General features: G+C 39.4%; 1 protein-coding gene across 1 annotated transcript in view; it reads left to right on the forward strand.

Moving 5' to 3' along the window:
* Positions 1-2,567: 2,567 nt before the first annotated feature.
* The window catches only part of LOC145418635 (uncharacterized), a 409,304-nt gene continuing 390,088 nt past the window's right edge, over positions 2,568-21,783 (forward strand). Inside the window, exons 1-2 of the mRNA XM_080286998.1 lie at positions 2,568-2,679; positions 18,949-19,024. Coding sequence (XP_080143124.1) covers positions 2,633-2,679; positions 18,949-19,024 — 123 coding nt within the window. The 5' untranslated portion in view covers positions 2,568-2,632. The remainder of the gene's footprint in view (positions 2,680-18,948; positions 19,025-21,783) is intronic.

Consider the following 21,783-nt stretch of genomic DNA (forward strand, 5'->3'; position numbering starts at 1 on the left):
TATTGACAGCCCCGAGAAGAAAGATATATATTTATAATGCACAAGGAAGAATTTTGAGGTAATATGAGATTAAGTAGGGGATGCTCCTAGGTTTTAATTTATTATATAGAGACTTATTGATGGTGGATTTCGTGCAGCATCACCGATGTTTGAATTCTGCTGCCAGATGTATAATAATTTCCGCACTTCAACTCGCCCAAATCCGATATCCACGACTAAACTTTAGCTATCGATTATGCAGAGTAATGAAGAAACAGATGCTTTATTGTGCTGTATAGTTATTATACGGTGAAAAAACTTTAATTAGACACGAGGGCTACATAATCTCAGTCTGCATCATCAAAATTACGAATCGGCAACCGCCAAATTTGCCTACGTGGCGATGTGCTTATGTGGCTCACCTATGATGCCAAAAATGTATTTATTGATTCATATTTACTCACCTTCAGGCTGGAGTCTTGGTATTATATTTGGTAGGAGATATATCATATGCGTAGAAATATTTATCAGAGAGCTTAAATAAGTATGTATGTGGTGTGGTAAGGGCGATATAATGAGGAGATGGTGAGTATCCTAGTGGTTGGCATCATTGCACGGGGGCTCACAAGTGAACCGCCAGGGAAGACCATTTATGAGTCCAAAATTTTATGTATTTCTTCATATTTACTCCTATTTCCAGGCTGGAATCGCAATATTATATGGCATCATATTTACTTTACGGTTTAAAATACTATTAGGAAGTTCAAATCACCTTGTAGGTAGTGTAGATGGGCGAGAACATGAGGATGATGATAAAGGGGATGGTGGTGTTTGGCATCATTTGGGGAAGCTGCGAGAGCGTCACCGCACAACCGGCAGACTTATGAGTTCCTGACTAGGGGGAAGACGTAGTTCGGCCCTCCACCAATTACGCAGTTTAATTACCATAGTGAGGCTTGTACTTGCTTCCATATGCATGCCTATGCATCGCTGGAATAGCAGAGAAGCTGGGGGAACAACGATGACTCCGGATACACCCTGATAGTGGGTGAAAGGTGAGTAGAGATGTTTTGTCGCTGGCCCTTGCTGAGAATTTTCGAGAACAAAGATGACAACTCCCCCCCCCCTTGCTGAACATTATACTGTAATACTGACTTTAATATTGCCTAAAATGCCTTTATACTGTATTTATATGATGATTTTAATATTAGTGATCACTTTGCCTAATATAAAACAGCAATTAGCGTTATTTTTAGTATGAGTGTATGTGAATGTATTCCAGGTAGCATCCACGCGTACCTGTTTTTAAGTTTTCATGTGTTTTATCCACAGCACATTAATTTATTGTCCTGAAGAGATTATGCATTGATTTTAACTGAGCGTGGATGCTACCCTACGAAAAGAGCGCCCGCTGTGACGCGTACTCGTTGACCTCCCCCCTCCCCCTTTTCTCAGGAGTACGGCGTGTTCTTATCGGTCCTGCCTTTGTGCATTTTATTTAATTTTATGTATATGTATTTACCGATATGCCTAATGATTTTTTTTTTCGTCCAGGTAGCTCACATTGGCGTGTCTAGGAGTATGATTTGATTTTATAATATTGTTTTCCGTACTCTTATGACCTTAATGAGGACATAGGAGGCCTGCATTAAATTATTTTTTCCTATATGCTTGTATATTCGTATGTACCTATTTTTATTCCTTTAGCAGCAGGAACAGCAGCAGAAGTAGTAATGGTTGTGTGCTTTGCCTCCATATAAATTGATTTACATATGCCTGTATTTATTTCTATGTTCTTATTTATAGTCCTTTAGCAGCAGCAGTAATAGTAGTATGTTTTGCTTCCTTTTAATGATTGCATGACCTTCAGAGCTCACTTAAAGGTAAAGATCAGGTATTAAACGAAGTTAATGTAATTGAAATTCATACGAGATGCCATGAAATTCCTTATCAGGGTGGTATTGCATCATTAATTACTTGACTGACACAGGTACGGAAGTTCCTTGCCTTTGCCGTGGTAGAACGTTGTAATGAGGAATAAATGCTTCCTTCATAAATCACATCTTGCGATATTTATACGAGCAGTCCGACCTGAAATTTTACACCCATTAATCAAATAATAAAATTAGTAATCTTAAATACTATAGATTATCTCATATTCACGGTGATTAAATTCAAACTGAACATAAGGAAACCGGTATTCCTTGGAAGAATGTTCGCCCGTTGATCTGAAAATTGCCTGTGTAGCGCCTTCTCCCCGCTAGATTTATCACAATTTTAAGACAAAGTTTTTTTTATCTAGGTACAAAAATTAGTATTTCAGAAATTTTCGGAAGTTTGTAGTAGTATTGCTGATATTCCCATCATTTTTTAAGGCAATAACTTTGATTTCGTATTGAGCTTCTTTAGCAATATTCTGATTTAAAGCTTAGATATGAAGGAAACCTACTCGTATGGACATATGTTATTCATTCTATATTTACGCATAATTCATCCAGTTGAAAAATCCTCGGTACTGTGAAATTAAAAAAAGAGAAATTTAGCAGATCTCCCCAGTTTAAATTTGGCAATTCTGTTTATATCTGAGCTCGGGTTCAAACGTGCTGTCAGTCGTAGGTCTCGCATCCTCCCTATTTTCTGTCCTGATTCCGTAATGGCGGCGAAAGGAAAGGGATCTGGCTACAATAAGGTCCCTGAGAGGTTAGTGACAGCCCAGGTAACAGTTTCATGAGTATACACTTCGCTATAATATGTTAAATGAGAGATTAGGAAGGATGCTCGGATTCGTCTCAGGAGATCGCAAACATCAACAATTTTCATCTCGAGTAGTTTTCGTATTTCTTTTGCAGATATTGTCACTATTTCTTACTCGACTATACCAGAGACATATAAAGTAAAAGTTTAGAGACCGGGAGGGCATTATTAAACTGAGTAATATTGTCTGATGGTAGCTGGAGTGAAATAGTGATGCTGTAGGATTTCTCGAAAATTATTTGGGGTTTGGGAGAAGTTTAGGGAAAGTATATTCATGTGTTTCATTTTTTTATATTGTGCTGTGGATTTATGTATTTAGTTACTACCTTTTTATGTACACTACTCAACACTATTATTTCGTACAATATTTGTCATTACATGGGAGTTGTGTGTGGCGGATGTGGTTCTTAACCCAGTTACGAGACAGGTCAGGTTAGATTAAAAATTATGAGAAGGGTTAGGTTAAAAATTACGAAACAGGTTGGATAAAAAAAGGACGAGACAGATAAGAAATGACGAGACAGGTTAGATACAAAGGTACGAGACAGGTTAGATACAAAGGTACGAGACAGGTTAGATACAAAGATACGAGACAGGTTAGATACAAAGATACGAGACAGGTTAGATACAAAGATACGAGACAGGTTAGATACAAAGATACGAGACAGGTTAGGTACAAAGATACGAGACAGGTTAGATACAAAGATACGAGACAGGTTAGATACAAAGATACGAGACAGGTTAGATACAAAGATACGAGACAGGTTAGATACAAAGATACGAGACAGGTTAGATGAAGAAATGATGAGAGGTCAGATAAAAAAATGATGAGACAGGTTGGATAAAAAACGAGACAAAAAATGATGAGAGATTAGATAAGAAAAATATGAGACATGTTAGATAAAAAAATACGAGACATGTTAGATAAAAAAATACGAGACAGGTTAGATAAAAAATACGATACAGGTTAGATAAAAAAGTACGAGAGGTTAGATAAAAAAATGAGACAGGTTAGATAAAAAATACGATACAGGTTAGATGAAAAGAATATGAGAGGTTAGATAGAAAAATACAAGAGGTTAGATGAAAAGATTAGTTAGAAAAATACGAGACAGGTTAGATAGAAAAATACAAGACAGGTTAGATAGAAAAATACGAGACAGGTTAGATAAAAAAATACGAGACAGGTTAGATAAAACAATGAGACAGGTTAGATAAAACAATGAGACAGGTTAGATAAAACAATGATACAGGTTAGATAAAACAATGAGACAGGTTAGATAAAAAAATACGAGACAGATTAGATAAAAAAATACGAGACAGGTTAGATAAAAAAATTGAGAGGTTAGATAGAAAAATACGAGACATAAAAAAAATATCAGAGATTAGATAGAAAAATACGAGACAGGTTAGATGAAAAGAATATGAGACAGGTTGAACAAAAAATGACAAAACAGGTTAGATGAGAAATGGCGAGTGGTTAGATTAAAAAATGAGACAGGTTAGATAAAAAAAATGAGACAGGTTAGACAAAACGACGAGACAGGTTAGATAAAAAAAATGAGACAGGTTTGATAAAAAAATGAGACAGGTTAGACAAAACAACGAGACAGGTTAGATAAAAAATGACAAGACATGTTAGATAAGAAAGTACAAGACAGGTTAGATAAAAAAAAATACAAGACAGGTACCGGGTAAGATAAAAAATTACGAGACAGGTTAGGTTAAAAATTGTGAGACAGGTTAGATCAGATTTAAAATTACGAGATAGGTGAGGTTAGGTTAAAAATTGAGATAGATTTAAAATTACGAGACAGATACAAAGATACGAGACAGGTTAGTTAAAAAGATATGAGACATGTTAGATAAAGATTTGTTGAGAGGTCAAATAAAAAATGACGAGACATTAAAAATTATGAGAGAGATTAGATAAAAAGATACGAGACAGGTTAGATAAAAAAAACACGAGAGGTTAGATGAAAAAAAATGAGACAGGTTAGACAAAACGACGAGACAGGTTAGATAAAAAATGATGAGACAAGTTAGATAAAACAAAAGACGAGACAGGTTAGATAAAATACGACGAGACAGGTCAGATAAAACAAATTACGAGACAGGTTAGATAAAGAATTACAAGACAGGTTAGATAAAAAATTACAAGACAGGTAAAAAAAAGCCAGGAAACCATTTACAACGCTGGGTGGTAACCATATAACCAACCCATACGTGCTCCCTACGTTTCAACAGGTGGGTTGGTGGAGGGTTAGTGCCCCTCCCCGTAAAACAAATAACTCAAAAGTCAAATGGCCACCCCTTACGGGATTATGGTTTCTGGCAATAGATAGATAGATAGATAGGTAAAAAAAAAAATATATACAAGACAGGTTAGATAAAAATTACGAGAAGTTATGTTAGGTTAAAAATTATGAGACAGGTTAGATCAGATTTAAAATTACGAGATGGGTTAGGTTAGGTTAATAATTGAGATAGATTTAAAATTACGAGGCAGGTTAAGTTAAAGTTAGTTTCACTTAGATTGATCATTACTGAAGTGTGATGGAATGTTTAGAGTTAAATTTCATCATTTGGAGAGTTGTTTGCTCATTATTATTAAAAAATGTTGAAATACACAAATTTACTTCTTCAAGAATTTTCCTGAGATTTTTTTGGAAGTTTGTTTTGGGCAAGATTTTTCTGTTGGTTAATGTATAGGATAAAAGTCACACCTTGAGGTCAGTCCTTAATGTATCAGTTGCTAAGAATGTCAGACTACTATCGCATATGCCCTTATTAATTTACTGGTGATTTTCCGAAAGTTTATCCTGCCTGGTATGCTCGTAAAATGGAACAAATTATGAAATCAGTTAGTTAATGTGCGGTCCAGTTATTAATATATCAGGTGTTAAAAATGTCAAAATATGAGCATATACATCCTGTGGAGTCACATGGAGAGACAGGCTGACGAATGAGGATATAAAGGAGCGTTGTGGTGTTGATGTGGATGTGATAGGAAGCGTTATGAGGAACACACTGAGGTGGTTTGGCCATGTGGAGAGGATGGAGGGTGAAAGACTGACGAAGAGAGTGTATGTGAGTGAGGTGGAGGGGGAAAGAGGGAGGGGGAGGCCGAGGATGAGATGGAGAGATGGGGTGGAGAGGTATATAAGAGAGGGGGGTGTGAGTTGGGAGCAGGGGAGTGAAATGGCGGGGGACAGGGCGACTTGGAGGCGATTTGTTTGTGGCCACCCCAAACGGGATTGAGGCGTCTGGCAATAGATAGATAGATAGACATCCCTAATAATTTAATGGCGATTGTTCAAAAACTGTTTTGGCTGGAATGCTAGTAATGTGGAACAATTTTAAAAATCGGTACCGTAAATTATGTAATGTTCCAGTCAGTCATTAACGCATCCGTTTTTACGAATGTTGAAATACACAAATACAGTACAGGGTATGTGGCCGCAAAAATTTACCAAGGATTGTTTGAAACCATCTTTTCTGAATTGCTCCTGACATGGATAAGAATTTTTTTTTTTTTTGCTGATTAATATGTGGACTAAAAGTTTCATTTTCGAGTCAGCCATTTCAGCATCGGTTTAAAGTGCTGAAATATGTGAATGTACTGCCCATATGAGTTTATGGGGAATTGTTTGGAAATTTGTCTTGGCTGGATTGCTCGTAATGGGTGGAAATTGATCAGTTGAATTGGGAAATATTAATTCTAAAAGCACCATTATATTGTATTAGGAATCAGGAAAAGTTAGTAACATCATTTGGAATAGCTAAATGTATTGTTTTTTATTTCTGGTAACTTTCATACAACTGTGGAGTTTTGGAATTTTAGGATGTGCAATTTTTAGATGCAAAAATTGTAGGAAACATGTTTTTGACTTAGCAGTTGATACTTTATGTAACGTATAGCTTCTTTTGGTATTAGTTTATATGTACAGCCATGGAATTTTGGAAATTTAGGATATACAATTAATGGATATAATAATTCTGAGAAGCTTTAATATTTTCTTGCGTATACTTCCATCTAAAATGAAAAATAGTGTTATGAGTTTCAGCCACTCATAGCTCACAGTGGCTGGCCTTTTACTTGTCACACTCACAGCACTGCATCGTTCTTGAGTGAATTTAAATGTTTATCAAGATGGCTAGGACTGAAGGATGCCAAGGTTAGGCTAGATTCTTATTGTAATTAGGTTGTATTGGGGATTATGGTAGACCATTGCTATAACGGACTAACTGGGGGGGAGGCTTGACGTGATAAAGCCGGTAGTCCGTTATGTCTGATGCTCCCCTCCCCCTGCTGAAGTGGGATTTCAAGTACATGTTTGAAAATAAATGAGTGCAATAGCATATTTTAGTACTTTAGTAAAAATGAAAGCCACTCATTTTACTCTTAACTTGGCCAATAATTTTTGCCCTTTTGGAGCTTATTTCACATCCTTGTCTTAGCACTTAGTCATGATTCAGTATTACTATACAGTCAGGTCCCTCAACATCCCATGAATGTTGAATTATGTGAATAGCCCAGACCTTCTGCAGAAGTCACTGATTTCAGTGTTTTAGCTATTCCTCTTATCTACCAACCCACTGTGACACCGGTAAATGCCTTTTATGGCAGATCAGTATAGTAGAAGTCCAATTATTCGGCAGCTGATTATTCAGTAGAGCCGATATTTTAGCAGTTTTGAAAAATAGTCCCATTTACGAAAGTCTTTGATTGTTTGGCAAGTGTTCGGAATCATGTTGGCAGTCCAGGAAGTGTTATCTGTGACTTGTAGGTCTACTGTTTCATTACACTTTATGTTCACTAGTTTTCATACTTTTCAGATTCAGGCATAGTTTTGTATTGATCAATATTGTACAGTACGTCCCCCCCCCCCCCAAATAGTGAGGGTTTCGGTCCAAACCTCGTTGCTGATTCTTGAAATTCGCTGTTTCTTGACGTCTTCCTGAAAATGACATTTACTGTTAATAGCGTAGCCCATGAACCACTGATACTGTAATTCATTACCCATAAGTAAACGTTGCTTGTTAACTCTGTTTCCTTGTTGTTTTTAGCTGTACGGTTGTGACAGCTCGTTTGATTCCTCTGCATAGTGGTGGAAGGGACTGCCCTAAGTGTTTAACTAAACCTAACCTAACTGAGTTTAACTGTACCTAATAATTTGACCAAATCTATCCTATCCTAAAGTCGGAAGAATACGTAAATGGGAGGAATATGAATTGGTAAGATCTTTCCGATGAAAGTTAAACGAACAGTTAGTGCTCCTTTTTTTTTTTTTCGTTTTTGTGCTTATATGTGAAAGAGAGTATTGATGAAACAGTAATGTATTCCATTAACCCCTTAACTCCTAGCATACGCAATTTGATCACCCATACTGGTGTGAAAATCTGTATACAGTATGGAGCAGATTTTTCGACTTACAGAAGTAAAAAGTGTCATGCCCAAGGTTTAGAGCTTGAATTTACCCACCTTATGCCGCAAACCAGAGCATTCTAGACCAAATGGTTACTGAGCTATAGCCTGTCAAAGATTGTCAAAAATTGACACTGGCAACCCTTGCATATAGGGAGAGAAAAAAATATTGCACCAGCATTAATTTTGGTATTATAGAATGAAAGATCTTGATTTTACACACCAGAAAATGTGTATATCATTCTCATATTTCAAATGTTTACCACGTAGCCACAGCGAAAAAGTAGCTGGAGGTGGAGGGAGTATGAAAGGGTGGAGGGGAGAGAAGGAGGGAGGATGGTGGGGGGAGTGTGGCATGGAAAAATCAGCTTTATAGAGTTGGTATGAGGAGCTGAGAGTCCAGTCACAAGTGAGCGAGGGGTATAGGGAACAAAAGTATTGGGGTAGAGGAAGGTGGCGAGAAGGCGGTGGGGGAATCTCCCCTCCCCACCGTGGGTAGGTGCTCGGATCCTCCTCCCTCCCTCCTCAGGACTTAGTTCTCATTGATTTGCATTGATATACATTGCAATCGGACTGAAGCCTAGTGTCCGCAGTTTTTTTTTTTTTTTTTTTTTTTTTTTTTTTTTTTTACAGAGTCTCCTCTATCGATCCTATTTAGGCATCAAGCCAAATTCTGGAAAAGGTCATTCGATCCTATTAGTACAGTACTTTAGGAGTTAATAACCCCTGCCGATGAACAACTCTTTACAGTACCAGTGTCAGTGACGTTGAGTTAGTGTGAGCTGTAAAAAACCATGAACAATAATGGGAAGGGAACGAAGATCACTGGTATGTTTGTGCGACTCTACCATTCCAAGCAGTCGGGCAGTTGCTTAATCTCAGATGTTTTCGCCCCTACTGGTATGGCACATGGACCGTAACTTTATTCTTCCATGAATCAGCCAATCATTGCAAGAGTTTAGGAAGCTAAATAACACATTGCTAAGTGTACTAGATGATTCTCTTCACATCTTTAAGAAAATTTATTGATTTCAAAAGAGTGGAAGAAACTTACTCTACATACTCAAAGGTGGATTAAATTTCTTCCATTTAATTGCCTGAAGGATGTGAAGAGAATCATCTGGCGCACCAAGCAATGTTTTTTTTTTTTCCCCCCTAAACCCATGCTATGATTCACTGTGATTCATGGAAGAATTCATAAAGTTTCGGTGCATTTATCAAATGGGCGAAAACATCTGAGATTAAGCAACCGCCTGACTGCTTGGGATGGCAGATTAGAGTCGTGTAAACATACCAGTGACCTTTGTTCCCTTCCCATAATTGTTCACAGTTTTTTACAGCTCACACTAACTTGACATCACTAACATCGGTACTGTAAAGGGTTGTTCATCGCCAGGGGTTATTAAAGGGTTAATGGAATACATTACTGTTTTGCATCAATACTCTTTCTTTCACATTTAAACAAAAACAAACAAAAGAATGAGCGCTAAATGTATGATTAACTTTCATCTGAAAGACCTTACCAGTTCATATTCTTCCAGTTAATGTATTTTTCCAACTGTTTTGTGTTTGGAGAGAGTACTGATTACAGTACTCATTCCAAAGACTTTTGTAATAATATAAGTACAGTAGTGATGACAGTGTTCACCAATACAAATGATGTGCTGAGCGGGTAGATAATATTCCTTATCATTTTGGCCATCCAGGAAGTGTTATCTGTGACTGGTAGGCCTACTGTGTCATTACACTTGTTTATGTTAAATAATTTATTTATATTTCAGATTCAGGTATAGTACTGTATTGATTACAGTGCTGTATAGTATAATACAGTATGCAGTACTCACTCCAAACACATTTGCAATACCATAAGTGGTGATGACAGTCTTCACTGATACATATAAGGGACTGAGTGAGTAAGATTTTCGATTATTCGGGAAATCCAATTTCTAGGCATCGGCCCGGTCCAGTAGATGCCGAATAGTTGGACTTTTACTGTATAATGGTTTGGGGGGGGGGAAGATTGTGAAATTCGTGATGTGAAGTGCATAGCTTATGGGAAAAACAGGATTAGGTTAACTAACCCTGCTAATATAACTGAATTTGGCTCATAATTACCACATATTGTATAATTACCACATCTTGTATGTTTTTTTTTTTTTTCTTTGTACAGGCATTTCCTGCTTTACGATCCATTGCTATACGACACCCTGCTTTAGCTGTGTGAAAAAATTAACACCCTGTTCCTCCTGTCAATTGCCAGTCTCCGGTTATCTGATGATTTTTTTTTTTTTTTAAACCGATTTTGATGATATTTTAGACTTAAATTTTGTTTAGGTTTACCATGAACTGTGTCTAGACTTTATGTGTTTGTCATAGGTGGGGTGAACACTGTCATTTTGGGGTACAGTTTACTAAGTTTGTTTTTCCCAGACATTTTTTATGATTTTCAGATTTGATTTTTGGGATTATATGAGTTATATACTGCCTTTAGGTTTAGTTTAGCATGTTTTAAAAGTATTTGTGGGTTTAGGTGAGCTAGAAACTTGGTTTTGGACCCATTTGGGTGTGTTTTGGACTTGGTTGAGGGGGTGGGATAGTCCCAAGGAGTGGGTTTTGGACTTGGTTGGGGGGGCGGGATAATCCCAAAGAGTGGGTTTTGGACTTGGTTGAGAGGGGCATAATTCTAAGGCTTTCAGACGCATCCCTATACTTTGTTTCATAATGTCTCCATTTAACGATACCCCAGCTCAATGATGGGTTTTCCCAAATGCATTTCATAGTTACAGCAGGGATGACCTGTATGGAGGATGTGTGTACAACAGGATCTGCCTGTACAGTGCTCCAATGTTTCTGGCCAGGAAAGGGTTCTTGATTCCAGTATTAACACAGATTCCTGTGATTCACTTGGGGGAATAAAATAGTCAGAGAGGAATAGAATATTGTACTAGAGCTGTCCTGGCTTTGAGAGGGGACTTAGGCTCATATGACTTAGAGTAAGACCTCACTACAACGGACTAATTGGGGCCCAAACCATTCCGAAAAATATGAAATGTTGATAAAAGCGACATCCGGACTTCCCCCTTTCTAATCCAGACTTTTTCCGATATATCAGACATTAGTCCAGATCGCATGAATGGTTTTTAAACCATTTTGACCACCATTGTGGTACTGTGCTGTTATAACTTAACTACATTAATCAGATGGCATGATATATATAGTAATACTGTACTGTACATTGATAAACATGTCTTTCATTTACCTCATTGTTGTGAACATAGCTGAAGTCGTCAGGCAGTCCGGACTGCTTCTGACTTTATCAGACTTTTTCGATATGTAGGAATTTAGTCCGGTAATTCCTCAAGTCCCCAAAAAATTGAATTCCAGTCTATTGAAGTCCGTTATATCGAGGTTTTACTGTATTCTAGGGTGCATATAATTGTTTGGTATTAGATGGAATAGATTTTTCCTGACCACGAATAGGTTAATAAAACCGAGTTGGTCAGTAATGTATACCCTATAGTTCATTGATTTTGAGTAGGCAGAGATTTTTGTCCTGAGGCTCACATCATCTAGTTCCTTGGCAGAAAATGACAGTGCTCTATCTCTGCATCATTTCTGTTGCATTTGTTCTTGCTTAGCACTGTATTCTATTGTTAATTTCTTGTTAGAGTCCAGTATTCAAGCTGGAGATATGGCAATTTTGTTTAGATACAAGGGAAAAAGAGTACAGTCATGTCTTGGTATGTGATGAGGTTAGGTCCAGTGAAAACTCATGACATGATTTATCATATACTGTACCGAGGTCGATACAACATGGGTTCAATGAGGACGGGAGTCGAGCCATTTAAACCTCTGGGGGGGAGGGGGGGAGAAAAAAAGAAAGTGACAACCTTTTAGGCTTGTCGTCTATGCCTTCAGTTGCACCACATTTTCCGCTATTGTAACATCCATGCCGGACATGATTTCTGAATCAAAAGTGTCAATATTTCACACAAAAATAGTTATCACTCTTCCTACTACTGCACACAGCACTGTTCGTTGTTCACTTGCACTGCTATTTGTTGATAGCAATGGTGTTTCAGTGGCCTTGCGCACGTAGAACTGAATGTAAGAGATGATCACAATGAATGTAATCATTATGTGGCCATTATGGCTCAAACGTCTGACTGTTGGCTTGCTTGGGAGGCACTGTGTACATTCAGGGATTGTTGTACATGACCACCACAATTATAAGCATATTTCATCATCATGATAATGGGTATAACTTTTAGTTCATTGTTCTGTTGATATATCGTATACTAACCTGACAAATCCTGAGGCCTGACTGTATAGTGTAGCATTAGGTTATATCAGATTTTGATGTGCATTAAAAAATCATGTACCCCCAGTCTGTAAGATTTTACCTTTTGGATCTCTTCGCTACAGTTTGTATGTATGTGTGTGTGTGTGTGTGTGTTTGTGTGTGCACGTGCGTGTGATTACGTGCACATGCCTGGGGGGGTGGGGGGCACTGGTTAGAGTCTGCCATTTTGAGTGAACGGCTTTGCCTTTGCAGATAGGCTTAGTCCCCAGGAGGTGGTTGGAGGATTTGTACTGTATTTCAGTCACATGCCACTAAAGATAGTAGATTTATCATCTACCCTGAAATTAATTGAGCCTTGGTTAACTATCCTGAGACACGTACACTATGAATGTTTTTTTTTTTTTCTACTGCACAATTTCTTTTGTAGTGTTCTTTACTTCTTCTACACCATACAGTTTTACTCAGCTTGAAAGGTGGGTTTCAGATTGAAGTGATTGGGTAAGAGCTTCATTTACATCCTCATAATGTCTGCGCACTCTTAAGTGGAATAACATTTACTGGTAGCAACTGGAATAAAGTAAAAATTTTGTCCCTGGTCTGAAGGATATTTTAGAAGTGGAAATTATTGTCAGGAATGTGTTAAGAAAAATATCATGGGTTTTTCCACTCAACTAGTGCCTAAAATTTGTGGATATTAGCAAGTTTGTTCAGGGTAGGGATGCAGTTATCTGAAGTGTGAGTGATCGATGTGAAAAGGTTGATTGGGGTGACCTCCCCCTCCCCCCACTTTTGTGTGTGTGTGTGTGTGTGTGTGTGTGTGTGTGTGTGTGTGTGTGTGTGTGTTACATGGGAGATATGTTGTGTGTGGGGAAGAGGAGCAGGGGCTAGCCCTGTTCCTAGGGTGATCAGTGAATGGAAGAAATACAGGAAACTTTTGCCTCCTTTGACCATGAAAGGGTTTTTGTTTTGTGCCAAGGGTGCTCCGCAAAACATTTGGCAAGTATTATTCTGTATGATGGTGAAATTTGACTAGTTAAAGAAGGCACTTTAACATATATGGAAGTGCACAGAAATGAGAATTTAGAGGTTTGTGTGTAAGGTCTCGATGAGTGACAACTGTGAGTATTGTGCCATGAGAGATTTATAAGAAATAGCAGAGAGGATGCATGCTGGTAGATTGAGGTGGCATATACAGTTGACAACACATGAACATCAGATAGCATCATTGTGTAGCAAAATTCTAGCATTTGATATACTTGACAATCTCAGCATCGTGACATGTTTGTTGGTGGCACTGACATGAATGAACAGAGGCGTCAGATATTAGCTGAAATGACCTATTAACCGTGATGCTTGAATGTAGGATATTGTAGCTAGATCTCCACCTCACACAGGCATTGGCCTGGGTTCATGTGTGGTGATCAGTACATGAAGAGGAGGGAGGTAGATGTAGCAATTATCTGAGGAGGGTTATAGGTGTGAATGTGGTAGGAAGAACCCCTATTGGCAGACTGAAGGTGCGGGATTAGATCCTGCGTGGGAACTTCTGTGTTCGGGGATTGCTTAGGGAGAGGGTTGTAGGTTGAGACACACCGTGAGCTGTTGTTGAGTGAGAGGACTTACACATTATGATAGCTGGGTCATTGATCTCGAAACATGTCAAGAAATGATTGAATTGAATGATGGCAATAGTATGTTATTTTTTAAAGGAGTTTACCACTTGATTTTTTTTTTACCATAATTAATTTTTTATACCTTCATCTTTTATCTTTCCCTACTTGTTGACAAGTGGTTTGGTGTGGGTTAGTGCCCCTCCCCGTAAGACAGATAAAGTGAAATGGCCACCCCTTAGGGATTGTGGCGTCTGGCAATAGATAGATAGATAGGTCCTTTATCTTAGTACCATACTCTCAAATCTTGGTGCATTACAGTACATGAAACTCAGTCATCGGGCGTAATTCAGCTAAGCCCTATGCCGGTTAACGTAAAATACCGGATATTGCATAGTACCCCCTATCAGTTCAGTATTCGGTGTTAAGCAGGATATTGTGTTAGTCTCAAACCTCAATCCTATAAACTTTCCTGGGAGTAAGAGATGAAAATTAACCCCTAAAAGACGGGTGTCAGCATATGCTGTCCAAGGTTACTAGGGCCAAAAAGACGGCAGTCCCTATATGCGGTCACTCCCCCCAACCCCCCAAACCAGCCCCACCCACCCCACCCCCTACCACCACACCCACACACCACCCACCACCCACCCCCACCCTAACCCCCCCACCTGGACCCCCCTTTCTCCCCCACCACCCCCACCAACCCACCCTCAAACCCACACCGCGCCCCAACTCTTCCCACCGTCCCCCCAGTGCCCTCCACAGCCTCCAGCCGCCACTAACCCCCACCCTCCCACCACCCCTATTTTCCCCATCTCCACACCCGTCCCCCACGCCCCCAACAATCCCCAATCTCCCCAACTGCATCCCCACCACCCTCCACTCCCCGCACCATCCCCCCACCACCCACCACCCCCTATCTCCCACCCCCTACCTCCCCCTACCCTTACCACCCCCTACCTCCCCCTACCCTTACCACCCCAACCCTCCTCCACCCCCACCCCATTACCCCCCAAACCACCACCACCCTAAACCCCCCAAACCCTCCAAACAACCCCACCCATCCAACCCCCACCGCTTCCCCCACCGCTTCCCCCACCCTTTATCCTCCACCCCCCTCCTGACCCCCAAATTACCACCCCCATCCATCACCCCCACCTCCCCCAAGCACCCAGTCCCCATCCTCGCAACACCCCATAACCCCCACACTCCTCCACACCTCCCCCCCACAAATCCCCCACCATACCGCACCCGCCTATTATGCCCGTCCTGAGCGTATGTCAAAACATTACGATGCCCGTCTTTTAGGGGTTAAGCATACAATACAATAATGATACAGTACAGTAATACGGTGCCAGTTGGCTATCGTTTACAAGCCGGTTGATACACCTCAACGCTGGATATTTCATAGAACTGCTGGTTACGTCATGTTTCGGCGCCAAGTACTGTATTGCAAAATTTTGCCAGATATTGCTATAATACGGACAAGCCAGCAGCGCCAGATATTGTGAAGACAGATAATTGAGAGTTTATACTGGATATCCATGATTTAATGCACTAATTCAGACTACTTTATGCACTAAGGTGAATATTCTGCTAAACTGGGAGAACCCCAGAGGCACTTTAACCCTTATCATATACATTTTTGTCACTAAATCATTTACGAAATAACACTATCTATCTATCTATTGCCAGACGCCTCAATCCCATTTGGGGTGGCCACAAACAAATCGCCTCCAAGTTGCCCTGTCCCCCGCCATTTCACTCCCCTGCTCCCAACTCACACCCCCCTCTCTCATATACCTCTCCATCTCATCCTCGGCCTCCCCCTCCCTCTTTCCCCCTCCACCTCACTCACATACACTCTCTTCGTCAGTCTTTCACCCTCCATCCTCTCCACATGGCCAAACCACCTCAGTGTGTTCCTCATAACGCTTCCTATCACATCCACATCAACACCACAACGCTCCTTTATATCCTCATTCGTCAGCCTGTCTCTCCATGTGACTCCACAGGCTCCTCTTAAATAACTCATATCCACGGCTCTCACTCTTGACTTGTGTCCTTCCAACAACGTCCAAGCTTCACTTCCGTACGTTAGAGTTGGTATCACAATACTGTCATGTAGTAACTTTTTCACTTCCATGCTCACTTCCCTGTTTCTTATCACTGCTTTCAAAGAACCAGCAACCTTTCTTCCCTGCTGTACCCTTTCAAGCACTTCACCCTCCAAACCTCCATCCTTACTCATCACACTACCCAAGTACTTAAACGTTCTCACATTTTCCAATTCCTCACCATCCAACCTCGCTGTACATTCACTGACTTCACCTCTCTCAAAGACCATCACTTTACTCTTCTCTACATTCACCTTTAGATTCCGTTTCTTACACACTCTCTCAAACTCATCCACCAAGCCTTGCAGCTCCCCTTCGTCTTCACTCAACAACACAGTATCATCTGCAAACAACAGTACAGGGTGTTTCCAAACACTATCCTCTCTCACCAGGGCCACTCCAACATCCACTACCCTACCTTGTACCTCTTTTATTACCCCATCCATGTACAGATTGAACAACCATGGAGACATGACACATCCCTGTTTCAAACCAACTTTCAAAGAGAAAAATTCACTTAGTTCACCATCCACACGCACTGCAGCCTTCGCACCATCGTACATACTCTTCACAGCATTCAACAACTTCCCATCTACTCCATATATTCTTAACACTTTCCACAATCCTTGTCTATACACCCTGTCATATGCTTTCTCCAAATCCATGAAAGCCGCATACAACTTCTTTCCCTTCTCTAGAAATAACACGAGGTATGGAATAGCCACAGTTAAGGAACATAAGGCATACAATTTATATACAGTAAAACCTCGATATAACAGACTTCAATAGACCGGAATTTGCTTTTATCGGACTCGAGGAGCTACCGTACTAAATTCCTATATATCGGAAAAAGCCTGATGAAGCCAGAAGCAGTCTGGACTGCCTGACCACTCCAGCTATGTTCATCACAATAAGGTAATTAAAAGACATGTTTATCAGAGTACAGTACAGTATTATTATACAGTATATATTATACCATTTGATTACTGTAGTGAAGTTATAACACAGTACAGTACTGCAGTGGTAGTCAAAACAGTTTAAAAACCATTCATGTGATCTGGACTAATGTCTGATATGTTGGAAAAGTCCGGCTTAGCAGGGGGAAGTCTGGATGTCGTTTTTATCGTAATTTCGCATTTTTCAGAATGGTTTGGGCCCCAATTAGTCCATTATAATAAGGTCTTACTGTATACAGGTATACTATTGTATACCAGTATGAACAAGTTGCTTAACAGAATTTAAGAAATGAAAGATTTTTCACATTCATTGTGATTTAAGGGAGTTCACCGATGTTTTGTTTATTGGGGCTCCCCCTGGGGAGGGGGGGAAAGAATACCTCCCCAGTATCCCTGCTTGTCGTAAGAGGCGACTAAAAGGGGCCTTTTTGTTTCTGATCTTCCTCTTCCGTCCCATGTCTCCTTGATGTGTCTGTGTTTCTTCTGGCCAATACTGTATTTTCCATCTACTATCTGGTTAGACATTTGATTTCATGACATGAATACTATACAGTAATACCCCGATATACAATACCCTAGATGCGATGTCCTGGCTTAACAATGGGGGTAGAAATACTTTGTGTGTGTGTGTGTGTGTGTGTGTGTGTGTGTGTGTGTGTGTGTCCGACTGGGCATAGGCTTCACAGCCTGCTTCCAAGGCCCAGTAGTCCTCCTCCATACTGTACACCTCTACATGTCACCATACCCCACCAAACGATGGCCAAACCCTAGTTTAACGATGGGTTTTGATTTTTTAAAACTGATTATGATGATATTTTAGACTAAAATTGTGTGTTTAGGTTGATTTATAAACAGTTTTTAGACTTAGATTAATGTGTTTTTAGTCATAGGTGAGATGAACATTGTCATTTTGAGGTACAGTTTATTAAGTTTGATTTTTTTCAGGCTTATATTGACAATTTTCAGGTTTTATTTGTTGGTATTAGTGAGTTATTTACAGGTGTTAGGTTAGCTTCTTTTACAGCTGTTAGACCATTTAGATTGGCTTGAGACTTGATTTTGGGCTCATTTGGATGGGTTTCGGATATGGTTGGGGGGGAAACCCAAGGCTAAAAAACAGATCCCATTACTTTACATGTTAAAACTACCCCAATGTATGATACCCTACCTAACGATGGGTTTTTACCTAACCAATTGCATTGTTAAACTGGGGTGTACATGTAGTTTAAGGAGGTCCTACTGATGATGACTCTTCATCCTCTCTCAGGTAAAACCTTTCAACCAATTCTGCATAGATCATATGTTGTTTCAACAAACAGTCCATATTTTCACTTAGTCTAAAAGCCCCCCTTTAGTTTCTAATTATTCTCTACCATGTCCTCCCTATTTCATACTACACCTTCATATGACAACATAGTGCCATGATCTTTGCTATCAAGCACTTGGCTTTCATTCACTTGCTCACTCTCTTGCTGTATTGGACAATGGATAAAATTTTGTGCACTAATTTGGAAGTCAAGTCAGACTGTGGTAGTGTGAATTTACAGTATTTATCTATAGCCAGGTCTCGTATCCCAGAGGAGGAGGCCATGAACAAATTTCCACCATGTTGTCCCATCCCTTGCTATCAGGCTGCCCTCCCTAACTTGCATCACTCCTATACATACTGGTATTATCTACACCTCATCCTCTTTTCCCATCTCCCCTTCCTTCTCACTCCCAAACAAGGCACATGCTCTTAGTTTATTTCTCATTTTCCCCTCCAAGTATCTTGTATAATTAATATGTGCTTGTGTTGCAGGTGGGAGGAATATACGGACATGGGCCGGCAGATTCCTGGCACCAGGTTCATTGCGTTCAAGGTTCCTCTCCGTGAAGTGAGTACATGCACAGATCTCAGGCAGTTCTCATAGCCAGTATTTGTATTATATTTAAATTTATTTTTGCCGTGATCTCCCCAGTAATTACTGTACAATACTAAAAAATTGCATTAAAATCCATATGTGATGTTTCATAATAAGTAGTACAGTAAACCCTTAATTCTCATGGGGGTTAGGGACCAGAGACCCCTGTGAGAACGGAAAATCCGCGAGCATCAAATTAGTTTCCCCTCCCACACTGTAAATATGCCTACATGATAAAGAAAGCAGCTTCTGATGCTTTAATGATAATGATAAAAGATTATGTATGAACATAATGCAAAATACAATAAATTGTACAATAAAAGTTTTTAAAAGTACTGTGCCAAACATTACAGTAATGTCAATATACATGTATTCTCATCAGTTCTCATCAGTGTACATTCTTCTCAATTCACCTCTCTGTGGGAAGATTGATTATTGAATATGTAGTTAAGTGTGATGAGTTATGATCGATGTTTATTCTGCATCGTCTGCATCCGTGTTGGCACCAGGGAAGAGTCATTACCTTCATTTGCCTTTTGGTCTTCTTTTGTGCATTTCCACTTGGTTATCTAACTTGCATTTTTGGGCCACATTGACATTAAACTGAAGAAAATTAGATGAGAGTGGGGGCACAGTGCACAAACAACCAAACTTTGGGCGGGAGCTGATTAATGACTGAGTGACGCTCTGCCATCCGGTGGCCACCAAGTACATAATGGGCGCGCTATTCAGACTCGGCATTTTTTCATGTTATTTCACTATTCATTATTATTTATCACCAGAGTGAAAAATCCGCAAGTAATCAAATCTGTGAGCTTCAAGTCCGCGAGCATCAAGGGTTTACTGTATTATTTAAATTTGCCATTATCTCTGTACTAAATACTTAAAAACTGGTCGAGGAGCCATTGGTGATTTGTAAGTTTCCCCAGTTTACTGTAACTATCTATCCATCTATTTATCTGTCTATAACTAGGGATTCCAGTCTTGGAATGGATGGCCACAAATGAATTACCTGTTGTCCGTTGTCCACATTAATTTTGATGTCCAGATTAATTGCTGAAAATCTGCATATTAAAGATCCACTTATGATTTCCCTGTGTACCCAATTTAGAGTAACTCCATATCTGTTATCCATCTGTCTTGAGCCATACATATCACTGAAAATCTGCATATTAAAGATCCATTCATGATTTGCCAGTGTACCCAATTTAGAGTAACACTTATATATGTATCTATCTGTTTTGAGCCATACATACCAGTCCCAGTGATGGCCACAAATAAATCACCACCTATCCCACCCTGTCCTCTCAAGTCAGGCTGCCCTCTCTCCAGTTTACTTCACCTCCTTCCCTCCCACGTACACTGCTCCACCATTTGTAAGGATATGATATATTGAAACATCACATATGCAGTGATCCCTTGGTTATTGCACACTAGATCATATCAGTTTTTGTTATCACTGCAAGTTGAAGGTTGCATTCCTGCCATTTTTGCACATTTTATGGCTTAGAAAATAATGATTGTGCATCTTAGTTGGATTCTGCTGGGGATGATGGGCAGTATCTGTGGTTTTTAATGACTCGTGGGATTCAAAGAGGCCCTACTGGAGGAGTTAATCCCAGGTGGTGGAGACACTATTTCTCCACTACCTAGCCTCAGAACCCCTCAATTCAAGCCCATTGGAGGTCACTGTGGTATATGTAATAAATATGGTCTTTTCATTCCTTTGTATTGCCCTAACCATACCTGTGTGTGTTTATGATACTTACCATAACAGTATGTTTTTATTTAGTGATTTTTTTTTTTTTTTTTTTTTTTTTTTTCTAAAAGGGAAAATTTAGGTTTATGAGTGAGGTGCCTAGTGCCAGTAATGATAAATCCCATAGGTTCTGTGTTTTTATCATCACGTACTAGGCACGGTACCAATTATCTGTGCTAACCAAGGGATTACTAGATATAATGAGGACTGCCTAAACCAGTATTCCTTTTTTTATGCTGATTTTTTGTTACATTTTCGCTAAGTTTTCAGTGTATATTCTCTGTTCTATTTTTTATGAAGTTTCGGGAAAGTTAAGGAACATGCTTTTGAAATTCCATTGTTACAATGGTGATTTCCCTGTTCATTCTGTTAATAGTACAGTATTCCCTCATTATCGACAGGAATTTTTTGACGGTTTCAATTATTCTTGGATTTTCTTTCTTTTAAGTCAGGAATTGTTTATTTTCAAGGCAGGCACTGTCATCATCTTGCCGAACTGCCAGTCACATGCTTTTGGCATCACCCATTTACACCTGTGCTTCTCACGCTTACGTTTAATAAATAACAAAATATTCTTCGTGTCTGTAGCTCCATCTGGAAAAAGATAAACCATTTACATAATAATGCACTAGGCAGTTCCAGCCTGTTTTCTTTGTTGTCATGTGTACGTTGCTAGTCAACTGCTCTTGGTTTTACTGCTTTCCAGTTCATGGAGTTCACTTTCACTTTTAATAAATAACAAAAATTTTAGTGTCTGTTGCACCTTCTGTGGAAAATATTAATGCAAATGTGAACCAGGTAGTGCCAGCCTGTCTTCTTTGTTATTGTTTGTACATAGCTACTTGACTGCTTTCGGTTGTAGCAATTCCATGTGCGCATTGCTCTCACTGTTAATAAATAACAATATTCACAAAGCTTGTAGACGAACAAGTATTCATTGTGAATGAGAAAGGCCTATAATTGAATAGTACGT

The sequence above is a fragment of the Coenobita brevimanus genome, chromosome 115, assembly GCF_032717465.1.
Source record: "Coenobita brevimanus isolate Jiangsu-jjx chromosome 115, ASM3271746v2, whole genome shotgun sequence".
Taxonomy (NCBI): Eukaryota; Metazoa; Arthropoda; class Malacostraca; order Decapoda; family Coenobitidae; genus Coenobita; species Coenobita brevimanus.